The sequence below is a fragment of the Colletotrichum acutatum genome (genome assembly GCF_030867785.1).
Source record: "Colletotrichum acutatum strain CBS 112980 chromosome Unknown BDZ83scaffold_27, whole genome shotgun sequence".
NCBI classification, from domain to species: Eukaryota; Fungi; Ascomycota; class Sordariomycetes; order Glomerellales; family Glomerellaceae; genus Colletotrichum; species Colletotrichum acutatum.
Genome location: NW_026849021.1, coordinates 292261 through 315897, shown reverse-complemented (window position 1 = coordinate 315897; position 23637 = coordinate 292261). Strand labels below are relative to the sequence as shown.

Genomic DNA, 23637 nt, shown 5'->3' with positions numbered 1-23637 from the left:
TGACTTCATTCAAGAAGCTACCTGAACTGACGGCTGGATGCGTGAGAACACGAGCTTCTCCTCTCTTTGGACCAGGGAATAGCTTTTCAATACGCACTGGCTGCTGAATGACATGAACTTCGGCCAGCGTTATGCCAATTTCTCAATGATGAGATGCGTAATACGAACTCGCAAACCGAAAGAGGGTCCATCTTCTGCAAGTCTAGATTGCCGGTCTCCGGGATGAAGAGCTTTGCAGTGTGAATGGTGCTATCTTGGCCTCCTATGTAACCCTCTATTGGGTAGGTCATGCCGTCTGGCGGGATGTTGGATCTTGGCAGGCACGCGCTGCTCTCGCCCGAATCCTGCGGGTGGAAGGATCACAAGACCGATCGCGGGCATGGTTTGAAGAGGTTTCTAGACGCTGATATCTGCTAGAAATAACTAGACGTGCTTTCACCATGGCAAGAACAAGTTACAAGGATTTCATTTCAGCTCAGTATTAATCAGATGATCTGATAAGATGCATTTGACCTGTAATGTCGTCGTACAGTTTCCCATGATCCACTTGAGGAACTAAAAAAAGGTTGATATCACTCAAATCCGCGCGAATTACATACCGAGATCGCAGAGTGTTACGGATACAGACCCAGCAAAGCTCACGTTGGCGACCAGGATTATCGGCCAGGGAGGAAATGTGATGGGGGAGGTTCGATCGCTAATAGGCTGAACTTCCATCAGTAATCCATCAACGTTATAGATCACCTCATGTCCGAGCAACTGCGCGTCGGCGTTGTCACGTCGATGTCCGAAGCTACAGCTAGGTATGTAACCGTTTGTCTACGTTTTCTCCAAAATTGTCCTTACTTGAAGACTTCTCCAGTCTAATCGTTTAACCAAGATTTTCTGTGAGCTCATTTACCAGAGTATTTGGCCATTCTGTAGCGCATGCGTTGGTACAGCTTAGGTAGGTCGAATCATAGATGATGTGAGACAGGCACAACAATAATGAGGTTTCCGCCAGCTGATAGTAATCGCTAGAGGCGAGCTGAGGAAGTTGCAGAGTCATCTTCAGCGATGTGATGCTCAATTTTGGTTGACTTGCTTACATCGCTCTGCGATTGTGATCTCCAGTCTTTCGAACTTCTTTGTTCTCCCCGTTGACTTGAAACCCCGCCGTGGGTCCCGTTGGGGCACAAAACATTGTATCACTTGTTTTCAAATCTTTGAAGAATTCAGGCTTTGTTGTGCTACATCTGACTTCCAAGTTCATTGACAAACGGCGCTTTCATCACCTATTTTGATAATAATCAAGCCATTGACATTTTTGAACAACTACAGCGTAATTGTTCAGAGGTTTCTTTCGTTGCGAAAGAAACTAGAATCACTTGATTGATTACTATCTGCCTTCAGACATCGTATTTAACAGCCCGTCGCAATCGAGTGTTTGCAATCACCTACAATCATCAACAGCCTGACCATCAACGACATCACCAACACATCTTCAGCCCCTGACTTGCAACTCTAGCACATATCTGTTTTACAAGAATACCCTTTTGACTGCTACAACATTTGGATATCCCTACTTTACTCTGCAAGACCGGATCTCTTCTTCAGCATCTCATTTCTATAGCTCACGTGCCTTATAACTTCACTTGTCGACAATGGCCACCCCTACTTACGACTCAGCTGACATTCTTCGCTGGATGAGGGATGTCTCTGGAATTTTGGAGGACATAAGCTCATCCGAAGGAGAGGTCTCGATTTCTCCTGGGATCAACCAAACACAAGTGGCCTCTTCTGATACCGCTTACATCGCTGACCGGTCTGCTTCTGGAAGTGGATCGTTGGCAAGCGAATCTGGAGAGACACTAGTTCTGACGACAAAACCAACATGTACCAAACGCTCCTCGAGGTCTGAAGACGGGACTGACAATGAGAGTATCAAGAGACGTAGGTGCAGCTATGTTCAGTCGCCCACTTTGATACAAAGCCCGTGGGAATCTGCGACCGGTTGCCATATGTACCACCGAAATAGCTGTCGCTCAAAGAAGGTGAAGACGGTTACATCGTCTTACTGGCCAGATATTCGCGACGACTATGCCAGATCACTTCATGATCCGAGCATCAAATGTTGCATTCCTTGTTCCATCTGCCATGAGGATTGCGCAGACGAAAGCACGTCTTGGAAAGTCGGATGGGAACTTCCCGTTATCCTTGCTTGCGGCCACATGATTGGAGAAGAATGCCTCAAATCGTGGTTCAGGTCGCGGGCAAGAATGGACGAGCCAAAGAACTGCCCAGTGTGCAGAAGATTACTCCAGTGCTCCGAATGCAAGGGAGCCTTCATGTTCTCGATCCTTTGTCGTGACTCTTACGTCCCGAATCTGAAGACCAAAACCTGTAGCGAGCAGCCCATGGAGCAGACTATTTGCAACGATTGCCAGGCCGAGACTGATTTCGGAAGTCGCATTCTCCAAGGCGAGCACATTGCCGAGCCATTTCCCCGCGGTGGCGCTCCTCAACACATGATAGATTGGTTCCGTCAAGTAAGAGATGAGTTTGAGACCAAAGCAAAGTTGAGCTTGGGCGACGGCGTGAGGCCGATTGACGTCTCCGGCATGGTTCACAAAGAGATCTTTGCCGAGATGGAATCGTGGTTGTACTTTCTCAAGGAGGACGTGACTCACAAAGTACAGGCAAGCATCGCCAAAATTGAGACACAGCTAGATGAAACCCACTGGTGGAATCGCGCTGGAGTGGACGAGGAAGAAGAGTGCGGCATCACCCCAGGCTATGGTATCAGCGGGGATGGGGATGAGGATCATGGGGAGGACGGTATGGGTTACGAGGGCTTTGATGGCCGCTGGCATGGCGATGAGACTCACGCTGAGGACAGGAGTTACGACGCCGGCAATTATACTTGGTGATGCGAGATTAACTAAGATTAACTTGGTTGTAAACAATGCTTCTCAGAATCTATAGCGTTGTTTATTTTTGATGACCTGGCTGATGAAAGATAACTTTGGCAAGTTGTGGTCAAGAATGTGAGGGGCTCGCAGCTGTAGTAATTGTGACAAAAGTCTACTTCATCTATCCGTTGGTGGTATCCCGATCTCCTTCTGTTCCGGACGTGCAGTTGATCTGGAGCAAGTTTTTGTCCAGGTTTTTGCATTCGTACACAGGCGGCTTTCCGCTCGGTACCTTGACTGTGACATTCTCGGCGCGGATGTTGCTGCAACGCTATTATGTCATGAAATTAAGTCAGTGATGCATCCGGAAGATTAACACTCATTAACATCGATGAATACAAGAGCTTACGTCTGCGGCACTGCAAACAAGGCTTCCAGCTTGCGGGTCAAGCTTGGTTGAAACCGTGCCATAGATGTTCTTGAGAGTGATGTCGGAAATTGTAAGGTTGGCCTGGAATCACCATGATCAGCAACCGTTGGTATCAATGAGACTACCAAAGAATATTGGACCTACCGGGAACTCTTCGCAGAGTGTCTGGTTCTTTTGGCCGTAACATTGCGTGATGGTGATGGCCCGATCGTTGTTGATGTTCTTGAAGAGGTCATACGTGACGTTTCTGACACGCCCGAGACCACCTCCACCATTCAGGAGTGTCTGGAAGGCAGTCTCAATGCCAGGCCAGACCTTGATACGGGCGGCATCACTAGCGTTGGCCATGGTAGTGTTGTAGATGTAGAGGTTCTCGACGATATCGGTCTCGCCCTTGTATTGGCCCAGGGAGCCAACACTCATGCCGTGCGAGCCAGTGCAATCCAAGTTCTGGACGACAACATTGGTGCTGTTTGGTTTGAATGATACACAGTCTGCACAAGCCATCGAGATCAGTTCACGAAGTTTCAGCTGGAGTTTTGATGTTCAGGTTGCAAGCACCTAACCATCCGTGGCCGAGCTCACCGTCTGTATTGATAATGACTGAGTTCTGAATCACAATGCGATCGGACCGATAGGTATCCCAACCATCGGAGTTGGCGATCTTGACACCATTTTGACTCTGATCCAATTATTGCGTCAGCTTTTGCGCCGCACTGAGCTGGGCGGAAATGAGTGAATCGACATACCTGGGCTTTGAGATCCATATCACTAATGATGACATCGGTGCTGTTCGCAATCAAGTTGAACCACTGGTGTCGTTAGCCTGTGACAATTTGGATGTGATAGTCATAACTCACGTTGGGAGGGTTGCGCATCCGAAGGTGTGACATTGTCGCTCCCTTCACTCCGTCGAAAGAGAACAACATGGGCCTCAAGAGCTATTGTGTCCTAGTTAGCACAATCGAGAAGTTGTATGACCTGGCGCTCTTACACTACTGTTGGTCTGAATGGCCTCCCAGTATGCCTGACCGCGACCATCAATGACAGATTTATCGTTCCCAAGATCGCCATAGATGTTGATATCCTCGCCGCCAAACTTCCAAAAGACTGACTGGTTCTGGAAAGCGAACTTGAAACTGTTGTCGGCCCAGTAGAGGGGGTCATCATTGAACTGGATGTCGCCGGTAATTACTACGTCAATGTGCTTCAGGAAGGTGAGGTCCAACGGCGAGCTGATGAGGTAGGTCTTGTCGAAGACCACCGTACCGCCGTCATTGCATTCCTTGAAAGCTTTAAGGATCTTCGGCGCGTCGTCTTTGCCCTCGGTGCAGCTCGGCTTGACGTAGCAGTAGCGGTCTTTGTCTCTCGGAGGCGAAAATGGCATGGCCTTTCCGGTGTTGAATGGAGCGGGTTCGACCTTAGGGCGCTTAGGGAGCTCATCTTGGGCGGAAGCAATCGACAACAGGCCAAGGGCGGCGGCCCATAGAGCCGAAGAGGTAGTCCGCATTGTTGACAGACTTGCACGCTCGCGGGAATGACAAAGTGTTGTTAGGGACGTGGAAGCATCGCTACTTGAGTCCTAGTCCCCGAACCATCCGTACTCAAATACCCAAAATCCCAAGAGCTTAAGTTTAATGAGATGTCACCGGCGGCGGATCATATCATCATAATTCCCAGATTGAATGCAACAATACGTGGAAGATTTGTGGGGTTCATGTAAGGTCCCTCGGCCAGTCGGTAGAAGATTTCGCGGACCGGGATGCGAGAAGCAGACTGATTCTTCCCCAAAGAGCGTTCCCTTGAACCTAACGAACCCCTTGCGGCTGAATCCTTCCTGCGCTTCTCCGCATACTGTACCTATTTGTGAGCGCGGGGTAAAGAGGGATGCGGAGAAATTATCAGGAACAACTTGGCGAGACAATTAGCGAGCCGGTGGGTGTAATTTGCTTCGCTTTTCTGGTCTTGGCGTTGACATGGTATCAGGTAACACAGGTAGAAGATATTTTCCGAAGAAGTCGGCTCTCGACGCTTTCAGCTTCATGAATTCTGGGAACGGAGGCTTGGTTGCAAGCCATCTACTCGCAGACTAAGCAATGACGACCAGGTGTCCTCGCAAAAGTACGGCGCCAGCCAGGCTGTTGGTAGTATCGACGTAGGGTGGCTCCAGTCGAGACCCGAAGCAGCAGGTCGTGGGGGGCATGGTAGATTTGGTTCTCGTGATAATTCATATCAATCGTTTCAGACTCAAGTCGGAAGAATAATGACCTCGAGACTCTCATGATCAGCGTCAAGGTTCTGCTTCATCGTCTAGAGGGTATATGGAAGAGGAGGCTCTTTAACTTGAAGTCAATTATAGAAAGGTAGACAAGCTTCAGTCATTAGGGGACTCCCAAATTAAACAGACTAAATAAGCATCATACAAATGAAATCCGCTGCTGGCGGAGGGGTATCAAATGCTGCATGTGTAAAGGCCAACCGGTCGTCGTCGATCATATCTCTGATGTCTTGCCTCTACCCCCGAGATCTGAACGCAGTGTGTTATCCTCGCAAATCACTTCCGCTCGTGCCTTGGACATCCAATAGCCTCCTCCTTGGGTGTGTATGTCGAAACAATAATGGAAAAGTTCCATAATCCGCATTATGGCGGACTTGATAATTAGCCGCATCCAAGACCACATTTTGATCACAGTTAACTGTTTAAGCAAACCATGTCCGATAGCGCTGAGGCGGCGGGGGTTGCTGACGGCGAGCTGGTCCATTGAACTTGGGTTTCCATGCGTCGTAACGATTGATATGAATAGGTGGGGGCGGTGGTCCTTGTGGCCCCGGAATGTGAGGAATTCGTGGGCCCCCGGCTTGGGCCCGCGGAGGTGTCCTCAGTGTCCCAGGCCCACGGGACCCGGTAACTCCACTTTCAGAGGAAGAGTCATAGTCGCCGTACAAGGAGTTCCAGTCCGGTGGTGGTCCTGGCCTTCTCTTATTCTGAGAAATACAGAACCAAGCGATGAGTAAAATGGCGACGAAGGCCACGATACCACCCAGAATTCCACCTATCTGTGCGCTTGATAGTGATCCGCTTGACCGGTCCGGAGGTGGTGAGTCCGCGGTCGGAGCAGCGGCCGGAGGCGAATCGGCCGGGTTGCCATCGGAGTATGATGTTGGTGGCCCGCTCCCTAGTGTAACGTATGTGACGAAAGTTGAGCTCGGTCGATAGATCGTCTGAGTTATGACATGGAAGCCTGTCTCTTCCTGTCGGGCAGCAACGGGAAGAGGGGTTTCGCGGGGTTGCAGCGAGATCGGAGTGGGATAGGTATGCATTGCTGACGGGATCTCATAAGGTTGGCTGGTAAGTGTCTTATGCTTTGTCTTCAGTCACGAAAAGGAGGCCTCACTGGGTAGGATAGTATCAAGAAGTGAAGAAAGATGGAGTGGTGAACAATAAACGACAGGGATGAATGTGAGGAAACCGAAGAAGTCACAGTATGAAAGAAAAAAGAAAGAAAGTGCAAGACGTGTTGTTCTTATCCAAGAACTTAGAAGCAGGCTGTGGTCTGCAGAGAGAGTTGCGTACCATCTTACATCTTCTCACGGGTGCCAAGTACCATCCAGCGCATACTTCCATCGCAAGGCCAAGACTAGGTATCAACGCGATTCCTACGAACGAGCTGCAGCGCAACAGGCAACACCACGCCCCCCAAAACATATCGGATAAGACACTCAAGACGCGACTAACCTTGTTTTGACACTTCTCTGCCCAAATTTGTCGATGTCGTACGGCTGCGCCTGACACATCCAAAGACCTGCAGGCAGGCTGCAAGCCTTTTAGGCTGGCCAGTGAGGACCGACAGCGTCGTGCCATGAACATGCAAAACGCGCACATGATTCTGCCAGTCAACACTTGCGATAACTGGGGGTGAGAGCCCAGATCCACCAATAGGCTGGATTGGTTGGGCTGAGGGGCAGCAGTCTTGATCAAACGAACCAATGTCCTTGAGTTGCGGACAGCCATTAGCAAGTACCGCACAGTCAGACATCGTATACACACCCACACGGGGGCCGGCCCGTCGAGTTGGATCTGTGTGGGTGAGACCCTTGACTTGAGTGCTCATGTGGTTAGTTCGAGTGAGACACGGTATATATCAACCACGGCAGCATCTTAGTTGCCGAACCTTCTTCGCGTGTGCGAATTTGGCCCCCAACTCTCAACCTTGACTAACATCGACCTATGCAGACACTAACGCAGTCATTGCATCGGCCAACTTGGACAAGAGTCCGTCATCACCCTCACAAAGATAAGACCGGAAGGACACGGCAATTATTTGAACAAATCCCGACGAAGTTAATTGCTACCTCAACGGGTGACGCGATGCCGGACCTCATCGCTACTATTTCCAGGTGTCGTCACGTCCTTGATCGTGCTCGATCTATCCTTTGCACCCGCGAACTCAAGGCGTCATTTTTGGTCTCTTTCATGTCCCCCAAGGTTACATCACGCCTGGAAAATATTACATGCCCCCAAAAGTACACGAACGAAAATAAGTGAGAAAATCATCATGCCAAAGTGCCAGGAAGCGCGTGCGCTCGCGGATTGCCGGTTTTTTTTAAGTCCGCAGAAATTCATTCAAAGACTGAACAACAAAATTGCGTTCGATCAACGGGGGCCAGGCGAGCGAACTTCAACTTCTCTGACAGAGTATCAATGGCAGTATCTATAAAAAAAAAACAAGGTTGAGTCAGCTATCTGTTCTGTTTCGTTTCATCAGAGAGAATTCTTCAAACTCACTTTTACTTCAATCGGACTTTAGCAAGATTACGCGACGGCTCTCCTCCCCTCGCGGAAAGCAAAAGAAAACATCTGTTCCACCTATCTCCTCCTCTCAGCTTTACCGGCACGGTTTGGTTGAGCAGCAGCGGTTGGGTTGTTGTCAACGATAATACCGACGCCGGCACCGCCCTCGCCGTTTCCGAGTTGAATCTTGGGACCCTTTGTGAGCGCGGCCTCGGCAAACGTGAGGGCACGATCGAATCCGCTCTGCCGCTTCTCCACCCTCTTTGTAATATCTCGGCCTGCAACGATGCCTTGTTGAGCGGCTCCGGGGGCGCCCACGCCGGCAGCGGCAGCGGCAGCGGCTGCTGCGCCTTCGCCTGCGGCGGCGCCTCCTTTGCCCTTTCCAGCCTCCGCCTCGCCTCCGAATGTGAGCGCACCATCACCGACTACCAACGCAGGGGAGTATGCGCCGAGGTTGATGTTCAGGGGTGCGGGGGCGGCGTTGATCCCTACGGCCAGGACGGCGAGGGTCATGAGGGTGCTGGTGATCTGCATGGCGAAAGATTGGAAAGTTGAATTGAAAAGATTGGGTATCGTGTGTCGGCGCAGCCGGTAAGTGTCTCTCTCCTCAAGAGGAATTATTAGGTAGTACTAAGACAGAAGTGGATTCCTTTGGTGGAGGAGAATTGAAGAAGCAGAACAAACAGCACAGCTGAAGTGAGGAGGAAATAAAGAAAGATGACGGAAATCAGGTAATAGCACACGCGTCAACGAGTGGCAAGGCAAAGCGGGAGGAGAGAGCGTAATGAATGAAATCTCCACGAAGCGCCAAGAAGAGGTTCAAATACCTGGCGTGGAGAACCACGACCAGATCCAGAACCACAACCAGTGAGAGTGTGTCAAAGGTGAGAAGTTGGAAGGTCGAGGATGGGACAAGAGAGGCGCGGAGACCATACCATTCGGGGTTGCGGCGCCGTCATGCGTGTCAAGACCTGCCGCTGCCAAGACCAAGCGGCTCTGTCAAAAATAGAAGCTCTTCCAGGTGCCTTAGACAAGAGATGATAGGTTCTTGGGCGTTCTAAACACCAGGGACTAACAGACACACGGACCTTGAGAGAGGGTCTTCGGGTGGGATTCGAGGAGAAGGGCAGAAGAGCCGCGGGTTGATCCAGGGGGGCCATGTGGTTCCCATCGATGGTATGGTGATAGTGGTGGTTACGCGGGATGTGGTGGAGAAGTGCGTCTGAGCGGAGGTGAAACGGTCCAAGTCCCAAGACCTCCAATTACGAGGGCTCCCCGAAACCATACAGAGTCTTGGCAACTGGGCTGGATGCGGCCCTGGCTTTGTCGAGAAGCAGCTTCTTTCTATGGGAGCGCTGCGATTTCTTCTTTGTTGCCCATGGTGTTGCGAAGTAAAGATAGATGAAGCTGATGTTTGACGTTGGGGCACGAGGGGTCGTCTACCGAGGATGCGATCTGCGACCTGCCACAGACTAGCAGCTGCAAGGCCGTTTTACCATTTGCAACTCCGACAAGAAATATCCGTGAATTACTTAGAAGAGCCATAGTCTGCACATGAGTGCTTCAAATTGTCGCCAAGATGTCTGCTTGCCGAAAGCCAAGGACCGGGCGTTTCCCAAGACATTTGGCCTGGCCAGCGATCGGGATACCAAGGCCGCGCCCAAGACTTCCAAGAGATCCCATTCTACGACCGTAACGCCATACACCATTCACTCGCCCGGAAAACGTCGCATACGAGGATATCCCATTCCATCCTCAAGGCCATTTCCCCGGCGCTGGCCCTGATTGGACCGGGCGACATTGGGTCGAAGCAGGGACCCAAACCTACTCCTACACCGATCCGAGTCAACGGAGTCAAGGAACACTCGATTTGAATCATTCTTCTCCGAAGTAGAAGAGCTTGCAATGACGATCTGACATTGACAGCTCTTGGTGGAAAGAAGCTCAGAGTGATTTCACGCGCGTCGAGGAAGACTCTTTGAAATGATGGGTGAACTGGAGGCCCATGTCGAACTTGACACTCTGATGCATTGACTTACCGCCAACTATTAAAGACTGGTCGCTGATCGCGTCTGAATAGGCTAGATTGAGCCGTTCCACAGTACTTCCTTGCAAAGGCGCGTGCCACCCGTGGAAACACACTTGAGTGTGAAACCTTGCGTCAGAAAATTCCTGTCTGCGGGCAGCCCCTTGAGTATTGCAGATGCCCAGCTGACTCGGTAGCATAAAACATTCAAGATCCCACCGGTGATTGCGTGCACATGTAGAGTCGCATGCGAGCGGCATGCTACCTTGAAGATGCTGGTCTGGTTGGATAACTGCCACATCACGCCACGAAGAAGTAGTCATGTCAACACTATCATGTCCTGTAAAAGCCAGATGTGAAGGCCTCAATTGTGGGTTTGATACAGTTCAAGCGCCATTCATTCAGTGGTTCGTAGACAATGTTGACTGTGTGTGAGTGACTGCCCGTACAGTACCTACCGGTAGTCGGAGAACCTACCAGCCGACTTTCTTACAAGAAGTCAATGCAGTACGTTAATAAGGTATGGAATACAGAGACGCAATGCTAATCTAAGAGATTAAGCCGATTCCGATGTCTCTAACGATATTCAGTGACGTTCCGCCTGTCTAAAGAAAGATTCGGAGATTTACCATTGGCCTGGGCACCCATGACTGCGGAGGCGTTTCACGGCGACTAGCTTGAAGGGCAGGACAACAACCGCGGCTAGATTCGACACGGATCTTCGGGCTTTATCCTTATAACCGTTGAACAGATGAGCGACTATGCCTTGCGGTTGTCTCCTTGCACCTGCATAATCCTGTACGGCCAAGACATTATCCAGATCTACATATTGAAGCTTTTTGATACGCCAAGAACTCTGTGGTTTGGCGCCTTTGACTTCCAGAATGGTTGATGACGGGAACTGAGTTTGACACCTTCAGAATGCAATTTCGGGGTACGTCAAACTCGTTTGGGCCTGAAGGAGAGCTCAATTCCAGTACTAGCTAGCCAGAACGTAATCATCTCGGTAAAGCCTAAACTTGTCATCGTGTACAGCTGCTGACTCAATCCTGCGCTTTTCTCCTGCTCCCGTAGACTCATTCCTTTTGGTTCGCCACCTAGAATATCCGAGTCTCATTAGAAACTCGACAGTCTTAGGCCTGTGCAGCTGAATATACCTTTACGAGACATGACGTCCCGTGTCCAGCATCTCCACCCAAGCTTCCTGCCTCTTCTGCTCAGCAGTCGGCGTCAGCCAAGTATACTTTTGATAGATGTAATCGCTATGCGCAATGTCTCGGATCTGCCTCATTATGTTGTCGAGCGCTGGAACTCGCTTGTAGTCACTGTAATCTTTCCCATCAGCTTTGTGGTCGTATCTGGGAGCCCAAACCGCACGAGATCTGGTCTCGCTGAGTATGGCTCTCATTAGCGAGTTCGTCGCTCTCTCGACGCGCAGAGCGCGGCATGTGAAGCAACATGAAGGGCGGGACGCGCCCTCGGGGGTGGTAAGCGGGAACTTGTCCAATTCCGTCATGCTATTGGGCAGAGGCAAGCCCATCATGCCAACATCCAGGCAGCTTTGAGCGCACTGTGAGTAAGGGCCGATGAGGCCCGGGCAGTAGGGGCACTTTGGTTGACCGAGGTTGTAGAGATTTGCAATTTGTTTGATGCATGCCTCGCACAGGATGTGACCGCAAACGAGAACCATTGCGCGGTTCGACTTCTGGCCGGGCGCGGTGGTCATTGATGTTGAGCATTTGGGGCAGGGAGCAGCGAACTGCTGGAGGGCCGTATCGGAGGTCATCCAAGACTTGATTTCCGGCCAGAAAACTTTGCGTATTTCTTCGCGCTTGTCCGTCATGGCGGCTGCATCCGAGGGTACGAGACGGTCGACTGGCCCTTGTCCAACCGGCATGTATGGCGGGACGGGCTGTAGGGGCGGGTATCCGGAAGGGTATCCGGACGGTGGCTGTGATTGCTGGAGACTCCGGGGCGAAATTTGGTGTGGAGCGCTGATGAGTGGACGGCCGGCTTGGGCCGACGGGACCGAGTCCCATCGGTTGCCGGTGAATGCATCGTTGCCTTCGCCGATATCAAGAAATTCGTTGACCGAACCGACGACAGAAGGGACCTCTTGGCTGCCTCCGCTACTGGCCCCGCCGAGACCTCCACCGGACCCTCCTCCGAAGTGCATGTTGCGAAGCTTTTGCAAGGTTTCTCTGTCCATTTTGTCAGACTCTTTGGATAGTTCAGCTAGACTCTTTCTCAAGTAAGGTGCCGAATAGAGGAGGAACTGAGACTGTCTCGATCAAGTCGTCGAGAAGATGTCGTAAGCCGGGGTACTCGAGTCTTCTTATATATGAACTGGTTCTCTTGGTCCTCTGAAGGCATCTGCGCTCCCTAGTTGTTGTCATTCGTTACCTGCTTTGTATCGCTTAGACGCCTTCTTCTAACGAGACAATTTCCAGTGCCGTTTGGCAGAATCGCGAAAGAAACCCCCGAATCAGGCGTAATTCCTTTAAGAACAATCTCTGCCTTGTGAGGCACTGACTTCCTGTCGTCAAGGTAGTCTCCGTCTTGTTGCTATTGTACCGCATCAGGGCCCGACTAGTTGCATCCATCACTATCCAGATGGTTTGCTGCGATGCCCTGTGCTGTTCCCTGAGCTTTATCAGTCCTCTTTGTTGTCCTCGAATCACATGCTCCAAATAATAATTTTGGTCTCACAGAATGCTGTGGAACTATCGACTGAATCATATCAGGAGCATTATCTCCGATTGAAAACTTCCATTGTCCTTGCAACGTCAGTGCAGATATTGCGCGAAAGCACGACTGTGGGCTTCTTGATCCATTGTGATGCTATATTTTCGGGGCATTTCCCCAATGTTCCCACGGTTGGGGCGAGTTATGACTGGAGTGTACTTCCAGGTTTGGGGTCTGGGCGGATGGCCTTGGCCACTCTCCTAGTCTACGGGGCAACGAGTTCCCTCTCCCGGCTTCTTGAGCAGAGTCAAACTTTGAACGCAAGCTTTGAGGAAGCCTTTTCTCATCATGTAGTCTTGAGAATGGCCTAGACTGAACCTCCGAGCTATCCAGCCCAGCTTTCTTAGGCGCAAGCTTCGCCGTGGCTTGGGAGGTGTGGCACAAGCCTGGATTACTTGATTTAGCTTTCTTGAACTTGGGCCAAGCAGCAGTAGTTCCACACCTGTGGGACCTGCCGAGCCGCTGGCGTAGTGGACTGAGGACGGGAATTATGTTATGAAAATTCAAATGGAGCAAACTTGCCGTCATCGAAGAACCCATCCAAATCAGCCCTACAGAACACAGTCGCGGGCAAATTGTTGACGTCAATTTTGTATTCAGATGACTCGGACGCAACGGCAGAATGCTAAGGAATGTTTCCCTTGGCCTATGTAGTTACTCGACATTACAACGCGTCACCCTAGAAGAGGTCTTGGGGAAGATGAATGTCCCCCTTAAGTAGTGTGTGAGCCACTGCGTTGCACCTGTATATTACCCTGCAACTTTCTTACTTCATCGATACCCCCAAGTCACCCATTGAGCAATTAAAACTGCCTAACTTCAACACCCTTGCTCCCTTCACTACTAGTACACTACAAGCTCTTTGATTAAAACGCATTCAAGATGTCAAAGAAGTACCCTGCCCCCGATGCGCCAGTAGTCCGGATAATAGTGCTGGAGACCGACAACCCTCACCCTGATACCCATGCAGCAAAGGGTAGCTTTGGAGAAATTCTGCACACTCACTTCCAGCATGCTGGCGCTGAACACGATCCTCCGCTGGGAGTCGATACGGACCAGAAGTTCGTAGTAGAGGAAAAAGGAGGTACAGTCCCATCATTTGAAGATTTCGACAGCTATCAAGGTGTTTTGATCACCGGAAGCATGTATGATGCACACGGAGACAATCCCTGGATTCTCAAGCTCCTTGGAGTTTTACAAGGTTCGTCACCACGCAAGCCCCTGCGCCTCACAGAAACCCGCAGCCGGCGGTACTGACTCGGGACATTAGAACTTTGGGAGCGCCGGCCGGATCTCCACTTGAGCGGCGTGTGCTTCGGCCACCAGCTTCTCAACCGGATGCTCGGCGCCGAAGTCGCACCAGCGCCCTCGGAAGATTGGGAGTTGGGTCACTGTCGAATCGACCTTTCGCCAGTGGGTAAGCAACTATTTAAGACGGAAGACGATCATGTGCACCTTCACCAGATGCACCAAGACCAAGTTGTCGCGCCACCTACTACCCAGAGCTCCAAGGGCCTATTGGAGCCGAGTAACAAGGTGGATGTGTGGGGTCACAGTGAGCACACCAAAGTGCAGGGCGTCTACATCAAGGGTCGGCTTCTCACGTCGCAGGCGCATTTGGCTTTTGATGAGGATATGGTGAAAAGGCAGATCCAGATGAGGATTGACAGCGGCGGTATTCAGGATATGGAACATGCGGACCAGGCAGCGGAGACTGCGCATTGGGAACACGATGGTGACTTGGTCGCAGCGGCTATTCTGAGGTTCTTCCACGGAGACGATGATGAGATAGAGTAATGGCTGGTTGGAAATGGTGTTGTAGTAACGGCTGCCCAGTTATGCAGGAACTTACTTGTCAATTCTGAAGCTGGCTCAGCTGTCATGTATGAGCAAAGACGCAGTCCACACCACAATGCGTGTGGCTATATTTTGACGACGGGTAAAGACATCCGATGTTGTACTATTGCATCTATGCCGTGGACCATTATGAAGGAAAACAAGGTGTTGCTTTATCGCCTTTCCTCTCTCTTGGTATCAATCCGCATGAAATCTTGGCGTGGTTGGTTGGAGGAGACACCCTCGCTGACCGTCCCTTTGTGTCTGCCAGATGGCGATCAAACTAGTTTTCTTGAGACTTATGTGGTGATTATGCTCGTGAGGACGAATCACTCACTTACTTAATCCCATGTTCATCTCATGCAGCGTTCCATTCATGCTACCTTGAACTCCATCCTCTGCCACCATTGCTGTTGGTCAGCGGCTACATCCATCGCGCACCACTGCATCGGTCAGCTTTGAGCGTGGGATTCGAAGGACGATTGCAGGACTCTAAATATAGGTCATATTTGGATGGCTGCAGAAGGAAGACTCCGGGGAAGTGATTTCTATCAGTCACATAAGAAGCAAGATTTCCTCCCTCAATATCGAATGATGAGTCCTGCATTCAAGGCCCTCCCTTTGCAAGATAATTTCTACTGATCTCATCGCCTTAAAAGATGTCTACAGCGTCCCATTTTCCTGGAGTCAGGACGCATCTTGTCTACAGGAAGCCGCCGTCAACACCAGAGTTCCTCAACACGCCAACCAATCTTTATTCCGATGCAGAGAATTACAGAGATAAGCGCGAAGTTTTTGTTCGTAATATTCGCTCTGAGATGGATCAGTTCACGACCACAAGTGATGGCCTGGAGTTCATGAAGCATAAGGTTGATATTAAAGACTGGTCTGACGAGGATGAGGTTCGCGAGGTGATACTTCGAGACACCCAAGAGCTTCTCAAGAAACAGTAATATGACTCTTACTTATTCCATGTTCACTAAGCTTTCGTGATTAGGAGAATAACTCACAAAATTTGCGAACAGTTTCAACGCCACGAGGACATTTACCACTGTCTCAAGAATTCGACACTCTGATACAAGCGGAATCAGAAAAGACACCACGCCGGTCTACTCAATCCACGGCGACTTGACTGTTCGAAGCGGCCTTGAACTACTGGAAGACACCGTTCCCAATATGGATCCTCCGCCGAAATCAGTGCCCCCCAAGGGTCGAGTTCTCATGGTCAACGTATGGAGGCCTCTGAAGACAATCAAACGCGACCCGATTGCCTTCCTAGTGCCCAAAAGCATTAAATCTCAGGAACGACATGCACAGATCTTCTCGCGACCTGAAGGAAAATTCAAGGTCTTTGGCAAAGACGCTCAAGATTTCTGGCTGGACACGGCTTCTTACAGCGAGGACCATGATTGGGTGTTTCTGGATCATCAGCAACCAGATGAGCCTGTCCTTTTTCTTCAATGGGATAGTGCATCATTGGAGAATTTCGAGTCGAGGATGGCTGTGTTTCATACTTCTTTCGAGGATTCCAGATTCGTGAATGACGCGGAGCGAGCGAGCATTGAGCTCAAGTGTCTTGTTTTCTTGGACGACTATATGAGTGGTGGCCATTGAGGCGGAAGATCACGCATCACCCATCTTCTCAGTCTAGGTAGCTAATTTATTCAACGAGGACTGATTGAATGTGGATATCAGCTAGTCTTCCTATCCAAATGCTAGGCTTACTATTCATGTCCCGACGAAGCTCCTCTGATACTTTGATAGAGACCATTGAGCATAGAATAAGAAGAATAAGAGCGAATCAATTGGTTTTATCATTACATTCATTCTCCATGCAGAGTTACCACAATACTCAGCTGTGGTTCCAATGCTTATTACAGTTTACTTGAGTTTGTCTTCGCCTTACTCGGATCTGACCACAATCTTCCCTGCGTTTCGCCTCTATCTAAGGCATCAAGCCCCGCCGGAATCTCCGCGAAAGGAATCTCTGTCAACTCTGGCTCAATCGACTTGTTTGCCAACAGCTCGAAGACATCTCTCAAGTCCTGTTCACTCGCTCCAAATGACCCAATCAGAGTAACGCTTCGACCAATCAAAGCATAGCTAGGGATTGTGATCTCGGAACCTGCTAGTCCAACGACCACGACTTTGCCTCCTTCGCTGACTCGCTCAATAGCCTGCTTCGTTGTTGCCCCTGTTCCGGCGAAATCAACGATGGCATCGAACTCTACATCTTGGGCATCTTCGAGGCTCTTGAAACATCCGCTGGCACCCAGTCTCTTCGCTTCTTTGAACTTTGACTCGGTTATGTCGATGCCGTATACTTTGGCCCCTTTGAGGACCCCAAAGCCGAGACCTGACATCCCAAGGCCACCGATACCAATGACGCCGATGGTCATACCCGGTTTCGCAGCGGCTTCAATCACTACGGCATGGTAGGATGTTGCCATTGCATCAGTCGCTACCGCGGCTTGAGAAAACGGGAGGCTATCCGGGATGTGGACTAATCTTGCCACAGGTGCGAGCACGAATTCTCCATAACCACCATCGAATCCAAGGCCGATAGCCATTGTCCAGTCTCGAAGTTTAATCGGATATGAGAAAAGTCCCACAGTAACATGGTCGCCGATTTTGAATCCTTTCACGTCGGGGCCGAGGGCTGTAATTATCCCAGAGACTTCGTGGCCGAGAGTAATAGGCCGCTGAACAACCCCATCGATGCCCTTTAAGATGTGGCAGTCTGAATGGCACAGACCAGCTGCTTTGACTTGTAGTTGAACCCAGCCAGGGCCAGGCTGAGGAATCGGTAGATTTTGAAGTCGTAGGCCGCCGCCTTTCTCCACGTACTGGAAGGCTTGCATTTTGATAGACTTGTTGTTCAAATTTATTCAAGTTGGCGCTCTAGAGACCTGGGGGCAGAGGTGAACGACGACTTATGCCGAGACTTTATGCTTACAGGGCGGGGGCTTCACCCCGCATCTTGAATAATACCAGACCGATCCCGCCGGAGTGACGTTTAATACTCCCCAGGGTGGCACGTGTGACAAATCATGCAACATCAGATGCGACGCCAGCCAAATCTACGCTACGGTCGAGCCAACGGCTGTCGTCCTACAGCGAAGAGTGAATACTGCTCCCGCGGAATCGGGACCCGAACTTGATACCGAGAGCTCGGCCGGCGCGACTGTGGTTGCCAACGGCCTTTCGCGGATATCCGGATGCCGCGGCCGAGGCACAGGCATGTCGGACAATGCCCACTTGATCAACGTGAGGTGGTTCGGGCGATGCCCACTTAGTTCAACGTCTCACAGTCCATGGTGATAACGTAAAGTCTGACTCTTCCCAGCGAGTAAGCATCATGAACAGCATCATCATGCAGCGCCTATGGGATTCGAGGCGGTCTTCCCGGACACGCCATGGACACCGAGCGGAGACATGAACAGGCTCAAATTTATGAATACAAAGAAATTCGAGGATAACGTTGTTTTATTATTGCCTACTGGCATTGATGTTAATGATTGCAGCAAAGCAAAACATATTACTTCACACAATCAATGTGACAATCAGCAAAATGCCTTTTGGTACGCTACCTTTTGAAGCGGAATCCGTTCCCATCTTTTCGCCCCCATACCCGAAACCACCAGACCCATACAGCTTCGCCATCGATATGATGCTGGGCTTCACCTACCGTGTCGCCGCATCTCAAGTCCGCCATCTGGTTCCGGACGTGCTAGAGCTCGAGGATGAGCCTCTCGTGTCAAGCACAGTGCTCGACTACGGAATGAGTCCTGTGGGGGCGTACAAGGAGTTCGTCCACCAAGTCGAGGTGACTTACAAGAGCGAAAAGTTCATGTACAGTCTTATCTTAATTCTCGACAACGAGGCGGCCATATTCGCGGGACGTGAGCAGTACGGCTTTCCCAAAGTCTTTGGCAAGGCCGACATTCAGACGACAAACGGTACACGGCTGGTTTTGGCAAACGCGCAAAGGCCGGCAGGACGAAATGTTTTCGAGTGCGAATTCATACCCGATCATCGCGTTCCCAATTTGCCTGCTGCAGAGAAATGGGGACTCAATCTTCATAGCATTCCACAGCCGTGTGCGGGAACATCACCGGCCATCCAGGAACTGATTCCTACAATTATGGACTGGAAGTTTACCGAGATCTGGGCTGGCCATGGTCAGATTACTTTTCCGCGCCGCTCTGCATTTGATCCTTGGTGCGGTGTGGATATTCTACGATACGAAGGTAGCTTCTTTGCGCGGGGTCTGACTGGCGAGCTTCGGTGTCGCGGTGAGAGTTTTCAGGTTTGAAGCTTGAGGATCAGGTGGGGGCTAAGTTATGTGCTGAGTTCTTTAACTAGGGTAGACGTTCATCAAGGAGGAAAAGGTCCAAGATCACGCAAGACTTCACCTTGGAGCATCTACATAGGCAATCTCTTCTACTGTGTGTGCTGCGAGATGGTGAATCTTCTCATTCATGTTCCCACTTCATGTACCTTGGGATGCGCCGACGATATCAAGGAAAGTGTCGTAAGCCAACGCCGGCGGAGGATAAAAGGAGAGATTTCATGCAGGTTCTAGTTGTGCCCAGTGTGAACATTTTATTGAGCTAGCTGTACCCGTATCATGAATATAAGAGTATAAGAGAGCACCTTGAAATGGTTAATAGGACCCCGTCTGGGCAATGTAAATGGTCGATTTGTCTGAGAAAGGGGCCGCCATCACAAATCGCAGCTGACTAAAGGGGTGCCCGCACATCCGGGAGGACAGCTTTGCCAAAGCCCATGATGTGCACTCAAGAAAGCATGTCTTACAACCACAGCTCTTCAGACCTGAAGGCGGAGAATGGCATGTCATCAGTAGATGGCTCGATTGCAGACAAGACGAATTTGGATACGTATCTATCTATCAACTTCAACTTCAATCTACAGGCATTCCGACTTCAGCTTGCCGGCATCGTCAACATATTCTTACTTCCTACAACTCGTCATTCTATACGGCCAGTTTTGGTTTTATCAATGGGCATCAATCGTTGACGCACCCTGTAACCAGCTACTAGTCGCGGAGACGCTGCTACAGATAGCAGGTGCGGCTACCCAGACGACTACGCGCAGAACATGGTCGTCAATGCAGTGGCACGCCATCTGGGTACGCTTGCTACCATCGTTCGGCTGTGCCAGAGCGCCGCGGCCACAGATGTGACCCGTGATGCCACCATCTGGAACCGTCGTGAGGGGTTTTCTAGCCTGGCCATAAGCTCAGCCTACCTACTAGATGTACCTGGGCTACCTGCCGGAAGATCTCGGTCCTGCCCTCCGCCGTTGACGAGGTGGCTTTGGATGTAATGGGTGAAGAAGTCGCGGACCTGGCTCCTGACGTACCGGGCGATATGGAGAACGGATTCGTTGGTAGCTACTGTAGTGAAAGCGAACCGGGCTACGAAAGTCTACGACTTCTACGAGCGATTGCTGCGAACGAGACGTTAGAAGGATTCCTACTATATCGGAAGGGTTGGTGACTGAGTAGGTTCTTGAGTGGCTGACTATGCAATGGAGTTGGAATCTTACCTGGGTGTCCGATTAGTTCAAAAAAACCTTGCCATGAATGACGAACGTTATATTTCTACGATCGCTCTCCATGGCTATCTAGACGCAAAGCTTTCTATACTATTCAGTCTCGACATTCGCGCGGTCATCGACTTTGTAAGGCCAAGCAGAACTGTGAATACTATCAATTGAGTTCTCATCAAATCGGTCGGAGCGGGAGGTAGGATAAGGAGTGGTCCTCGCAGGTTGTCAGGCCCATAACGATCGGATACAACGCCTGAGAAGTTGCGATCGCATATGATCCAGGATCTCTCCTCTAAAGTTCCCAGTACATATCACTGATGGGACACAGTTGGAATTTCGAATGCAGAAAGTGACCAGGGCTCTGAAAAGTGGATGTGATCCGAGCCTCCAGGTATTACACCCGCGGTTCACGTTCTCGCAGGGTTGAGGTGTTTTCGTCCAACACACTTCGTTAACAACTCCCTCCGCGCAAGGATTACTTCCGGCCTTGCCACATTGGCGCATTTTCATACCGGGTGTGATGCTTCATCAGTTTTCTTACCAGGCCACACAGCATCTGCTCCTCGACCAATGAGACTGCCTAGTCTCGGACCACATTTCCGAATGGGTAAAAAGATGCAGAAGCGAACGAAGTGAAGGATCCTTCTTTTATCCATCAGCCGGCATGAGGTTACAGTCAGGAACATTGTGGCGTTTGAAGAGCCATGATTCCAAACGGCGAAAGATGTACACTCAGGCAGACATAGTCATACTGCTCTTACGAGAGAGGAAAGTGAAAGAAAGTACCAAATCATCATGTGGACAAATAATCAGGAGAAGCAGTTCATCGTGTATCAAATTCCTGTTTATGGAGAGCTAGAGTACATAACTGTAGTCACAGTGGTCTTTTTGATCCCCCGCCCATCGGTCAAGCTGTCCCGCAACTCAATCTTGTCTTCACTCATATCGCTGTCCTCACCCCCGGTCCCAGTCGCGACAGTTGTGGTTCCCATCGGCCGAGTGGCGTACGCCTCCAACTCGTAATCATTCCCTGCCCGGTCCATGTGCTGCCTGGAAAACTTCTCGCCTCTGTCTTCGCCCGGCTTGACCGGCCATTGAGTGTTGGACAGAGTCTGCCAGTTGCTGCCACTGCGCATTGTACTACGGCCATAGTATGCTTCTGCTGTCGGCGCCTTGGATCCCTTCCCGTAGATGCTGCCCAGAAAGTCCTTGAAGAGGGGCCGTAAAGTTGGCAGACTACCAGCTATTATTCCAACATTAGCCTCAATGACGGTCCACATCTGGATATCTCTCGAGTCCCAAGTTGGATCAAAGGCCTTTCCATAACTCGTGACGATGTAGTATACTTTGGCGCAAGCTGCTGCACATGCAAAGACTCCCAGACCGAGGACCATCATGAGGGATATTCGGACCCTTTGAGGGACATTAAGCCCCCAAAGCATGGGCGCCGGAATGGCGATTCCAAAGAGAAGGTCGGTAAGAATGTTCATCGAAGAGTTTGCATAGGAGAGACCCTTGATCGTATCGACATCCCAGCAGGTTGCCTTGACGTTGAAGTCCCAGAATGCTCGTACATCGGTGCATTGGAAGATAATGGTCTGTGACGGACACGTTTTGTTAGCAATAGAATTCCAATCATTCCCTGAAAGTACTTGATAGTCACTGACGAAAACACAGGCAATTGTATATGCGGTCATGGAGACCATGACCCCAGTGATGAGGTTCTTGTAAAGCTTTTTGGAAGCGATTCGATGTAGCGACGACCCAACAGCAAGCTTGACCAAACAGATAGCAGCCAGGAAGAGGGGTTGAGAGACGAATGCCATCTGCATCGCGATCGGGTAGTCTTTGGTGAAGTCAATGTCTCCGACGTGGCGGCCAACTCCGTGAAGGACCTGCATGATGAGGACCCCTTGACCAGCAATTGCGATGACCATTGCGGATGTCATAAACCCATCCTTTCAGCACACTGTCAGCGTATCAAGGCCGATACTCACTGTTTGTAGCAAGAGATGGCACGTAATCCCAAACATTGCAAACTTACATCGAATCCAAAGCTGTGAATCATGCCAAGGCGCACCCAAAGGCGAGCTGCCACGACAATCAATGCCACAGAAGTGACTGCGATTGTTGCGGCTAATACCGTGGGCCCCTCATTCTCCTGTGGGTTCGAGACAAACTCCATTCTATAATGAAGGATGATGAGATGAAATTTGGTAGCAGATGATAGAGAAAGATGTCAGGATGTGGCTTGGTCTGGAGGGGAAGACATTGATAAAATTGGGCTGTCAAGGCACGCCGTGTCTTCCGCCATGCGGTCACGTATCATAGGCCGATCGAAGGCACAAGTCTGTTCATCGAATTGTCACATTTGGGCTGAAATCAGTCTCTCAGAACCACCTTCGCAATTCGCCTCCAGCTTCAAACTGGGATCCGGATTCTGGCCCATTGAAATGAAGCTGCAAGGGTTCGCAAATCCTCATCTGCCCATCTCTTCGAACCAGCTTCCTTTTCAATAAGATCTGAGGTGCCGCCTATTCATGTGATAGAAAGTACGAATACAAAGACCCTTCACCCGGGTTTCCAGTCATGTCGGTTCTGCATCGGAGTGTCTGCGCCGCACCCTTTTCTTCCGTTGGTTGGTGGCTTTACAACTTGGCGGAATGTAGCAAAATGCTGTGATGCAGGGATTAATAACCAGGGGTTTTGATTTTCTGCAGGATGGTATGATTGTGCTCCTGGCTGCGAGCTGGTGGGACTAGAATATGCATAAAGTCAGAAACCTTTCGACTCCACTGCCCTTCTCCGCCTATTCTGGGGTTGGCGTAAGCCTCCAACTTTTGTTGCTAGAGCCGTGGGATAAACCTGCACAGCATCGGGTTCAACGCTGCATCAGGTAAAGAGTCTTGCATGGGAATCTAAAACCAACACACCAACTGGTCCGGACCGTGGGCCGTTTCTGCAACCCCGGCTTCAACCTGCATGATGAAGCCGGGTAATCCGCCGTCTTTCCCGCTGTTCCGGCCTTGGAAGCCAAGATTCGCCAAAAGACCGACGGATTTTCTTCCCTGTACAAGTAGAGTGGGACCAATTGATCTTGGACCAACACATTGCTCGCGACTGAGAGATATTTGGCAACAGCTTTTTCGGGAGATGTTCCCTTGGGTTGGGATGGTGGCGATGCAAATTGGACTTTTTTACGCGACATGATCCACCATAAGATCCTTGAACATCACATACGGAGAGAGCACCAACAACGAAGTGTCGGGGCCTCGGTCGACTTCTTATCTTGTCGCCGCTGTGAAGCGGTCTCTTCTGACCGGATGTGAGTTGGCGATAGGGT

General features: G+C 50.5%; 10 protein-coding genes across 10 annotated transcripts; 4 read left to right on the top strand and 6 right to left on the bottom strand.

Moving 5' to 3' along the window:
* Positions 1-1643: 1643 nt before the first annotated feature.
* On the top strand, positions 1644-2909 carry BDZ83DRAFT_649939 (uncharacterized protein; the record flags this gene model as incomplete). Its single annotated transcript, XM_060510329.1, has 1 exon — positions 1644-2909. One exon carries the CDS (start codon positions 1644-1646, stop codon positions 2907-2909), a length of 1266 nt encoding a protein of 421 aa, XP_060367158.1.
* On the bottom strand, positions 2910-4877 carry BDZ83DRAFT_695456 (exopolygalacturonase). Its single transcript, XM_060511359.1, has 7 exons — positions 4316-4877; positions 4182-4262; positions 4071-4133; positions 3907-4003; positions 3466-3815; positions 3301-3402; positions 2910-3222 (listed from the first exon to the last, which is right to left on the bottom strand). The coding sequence occupies exons 1-7, from the start codon at positions 4829-4831 to the stop codon at positions 3073-3075; spliced, it is 1359 nt and encodes a 452-aa protein (XP_060367157.1). The 5' UTR covers positions 4832-4877; the 3' UTR covers positions 2910-3072.
* A 780-nt stretch (positions 4878-5657) lies between these two features.
* BDZ83DRAFT_614133 (uncharacterized protein) lies at positions 5658-6950 on the bottom strand. Its single transcript, XM_060507809.1, has 2 exons — positions 6717-6950; positions 5658-6654 (listed from the first exon to the last, which is right to left on the bottom strand). Exon 2 carries the CDS (start codon positions 6640-6642, stop codon positions 6022-6024), a length of 621 nt encoding a protein of 206 aa, XP_060367156.1. The 5' UTR covers positions 6643-6654; positions 6717-6950; the 3' UTR covers positions 5658-6021.
* A 1077-nt stretch (positions 6951-8027) lies between these two features.
* Positions 8028-8845, bottom strand: BDZ83DRAFT_227484 (uncharacterized protein). Its single transcript, XM_060501784.1, has 2 exons — positions 8761-8845; positions 8028-8708 (listed from the first exon to the last, which is right to left on the bottom strand). Exon 2 carries the CDS (start codon positions 8645-8647, stop codon positions 8189-8191), a length of 459 nt encoding a protein of 152 aa, XP_060367155.1. The 5' UTR covers positions 8648-8708; positions 8761-8845; the 3' UTR covers positions 8028-8188.
* A 2453-nt stretch (positions 8846-11298) lies between these two features.
* Positions 11299-12348, bottom strand: BDZ83DRAFT_649935 (uncharacterized protein; the record flags this gene model as incomplete). Its single annotated transcript, XM_060510328.1, has 1 exon — positions 11299-12348. The coding sequence occupies one exon, from the start codon at positions 12346-12348 to the stop codon at positions 11299-11301; it is 1050 nt and encodes a 349-aa protein (XP_060367154.1).
* Positions 12349-13766: 1418 nt separating this feature from the next.
* On the top strand, positions 13767-14681 carry BDZ83DRAFT_573115 (GMP synthase; the record flags this gene model as incomplete). The annotated part of the gene is made up of 2 exons (XM_060504589.1): positions 13767-14085; positions 14155-14681. The coding sequence occupies 2 exons, from the start codon at positions 13767-13769 to the stop codon at positions 14679-14681; spliced, it is 846 nt and encodes a 281-aa protein (XP_060367153.1).
* Positions 14682-15343: 662 nt separating this feature from the next.
* BDZ83DRAFT_790780 (uncharacterized protein) lies at positions 15344-16334 on the top strand (the record flags this gene model as incomplete). Its single annotated transcript, XM_060515720.1, has 2 exons — positions 15344-15669; positions 15746-16334. The coding sequence occupies exons 1-2, from the start codon at positions 15380-15382 to the stop codon at positions 16332-16334; spliced, it is 879 nt and encodes a 292-aa protein (XP_060367152.1). The 5' UTR covers positions 15344-15379.
* Positions 16335-16511: 177 nt separating this feature from the next.
* On the bottom strand, positions 16512-17710 carry BDZ83DRAFT_614119 (chaperonin 10-like protein). The gene has a single exon (XM_060507808.1). It carries the CDS (start codon positions 17579-17581, stop codon positions 16595-16597), a length of 987 nt encoding a protein of 328 aa, XP_060367151.1. The 5' UTR covers positions 17582-17710; the 3' UTR covers positions 16512-16594.
* Positions 17711-18069: 359 nt separating this feature from the next.
* BDZ83DRAFT_614117 (uncharacterized protein) lies at positions 18070-19048 on the top strand. The gene has a single exon (XM_060507807.1). The coding sequence runs from the start codon at positions 18229-18231 to the stop codon at positions 19033-19035; it is 807 nt and encodes a 268-aa protein (XP_060367150.1). The 5' UTR covers positions 18070-18228; the 3' UTR covers positions 19036-19048.
* Positions 19049-21139: 2091 nt separating this feature from the next.
* BDZ83DRAFT_718060 (uncharacterized protein) lies at positions 21140-22479 on the bottom strand (the record flags this gene model as incomplete). Its single annotated transcript, XM_060512019.1, has 4 exons — positions 21140-21304; positions 21383-21892; positions 21962-22252; positions 22339-22479. The coding sequence occupies 4 exons, from the start codon at positions 22477-22479 to the stop codon at positions 21140-21142; spliced, it is 1107 nt and encodes a 368-aa protein (XP_060367149.1).
* Between the last annotated feature and the right edge of the window lie 1158 nt (positions 22480-23637).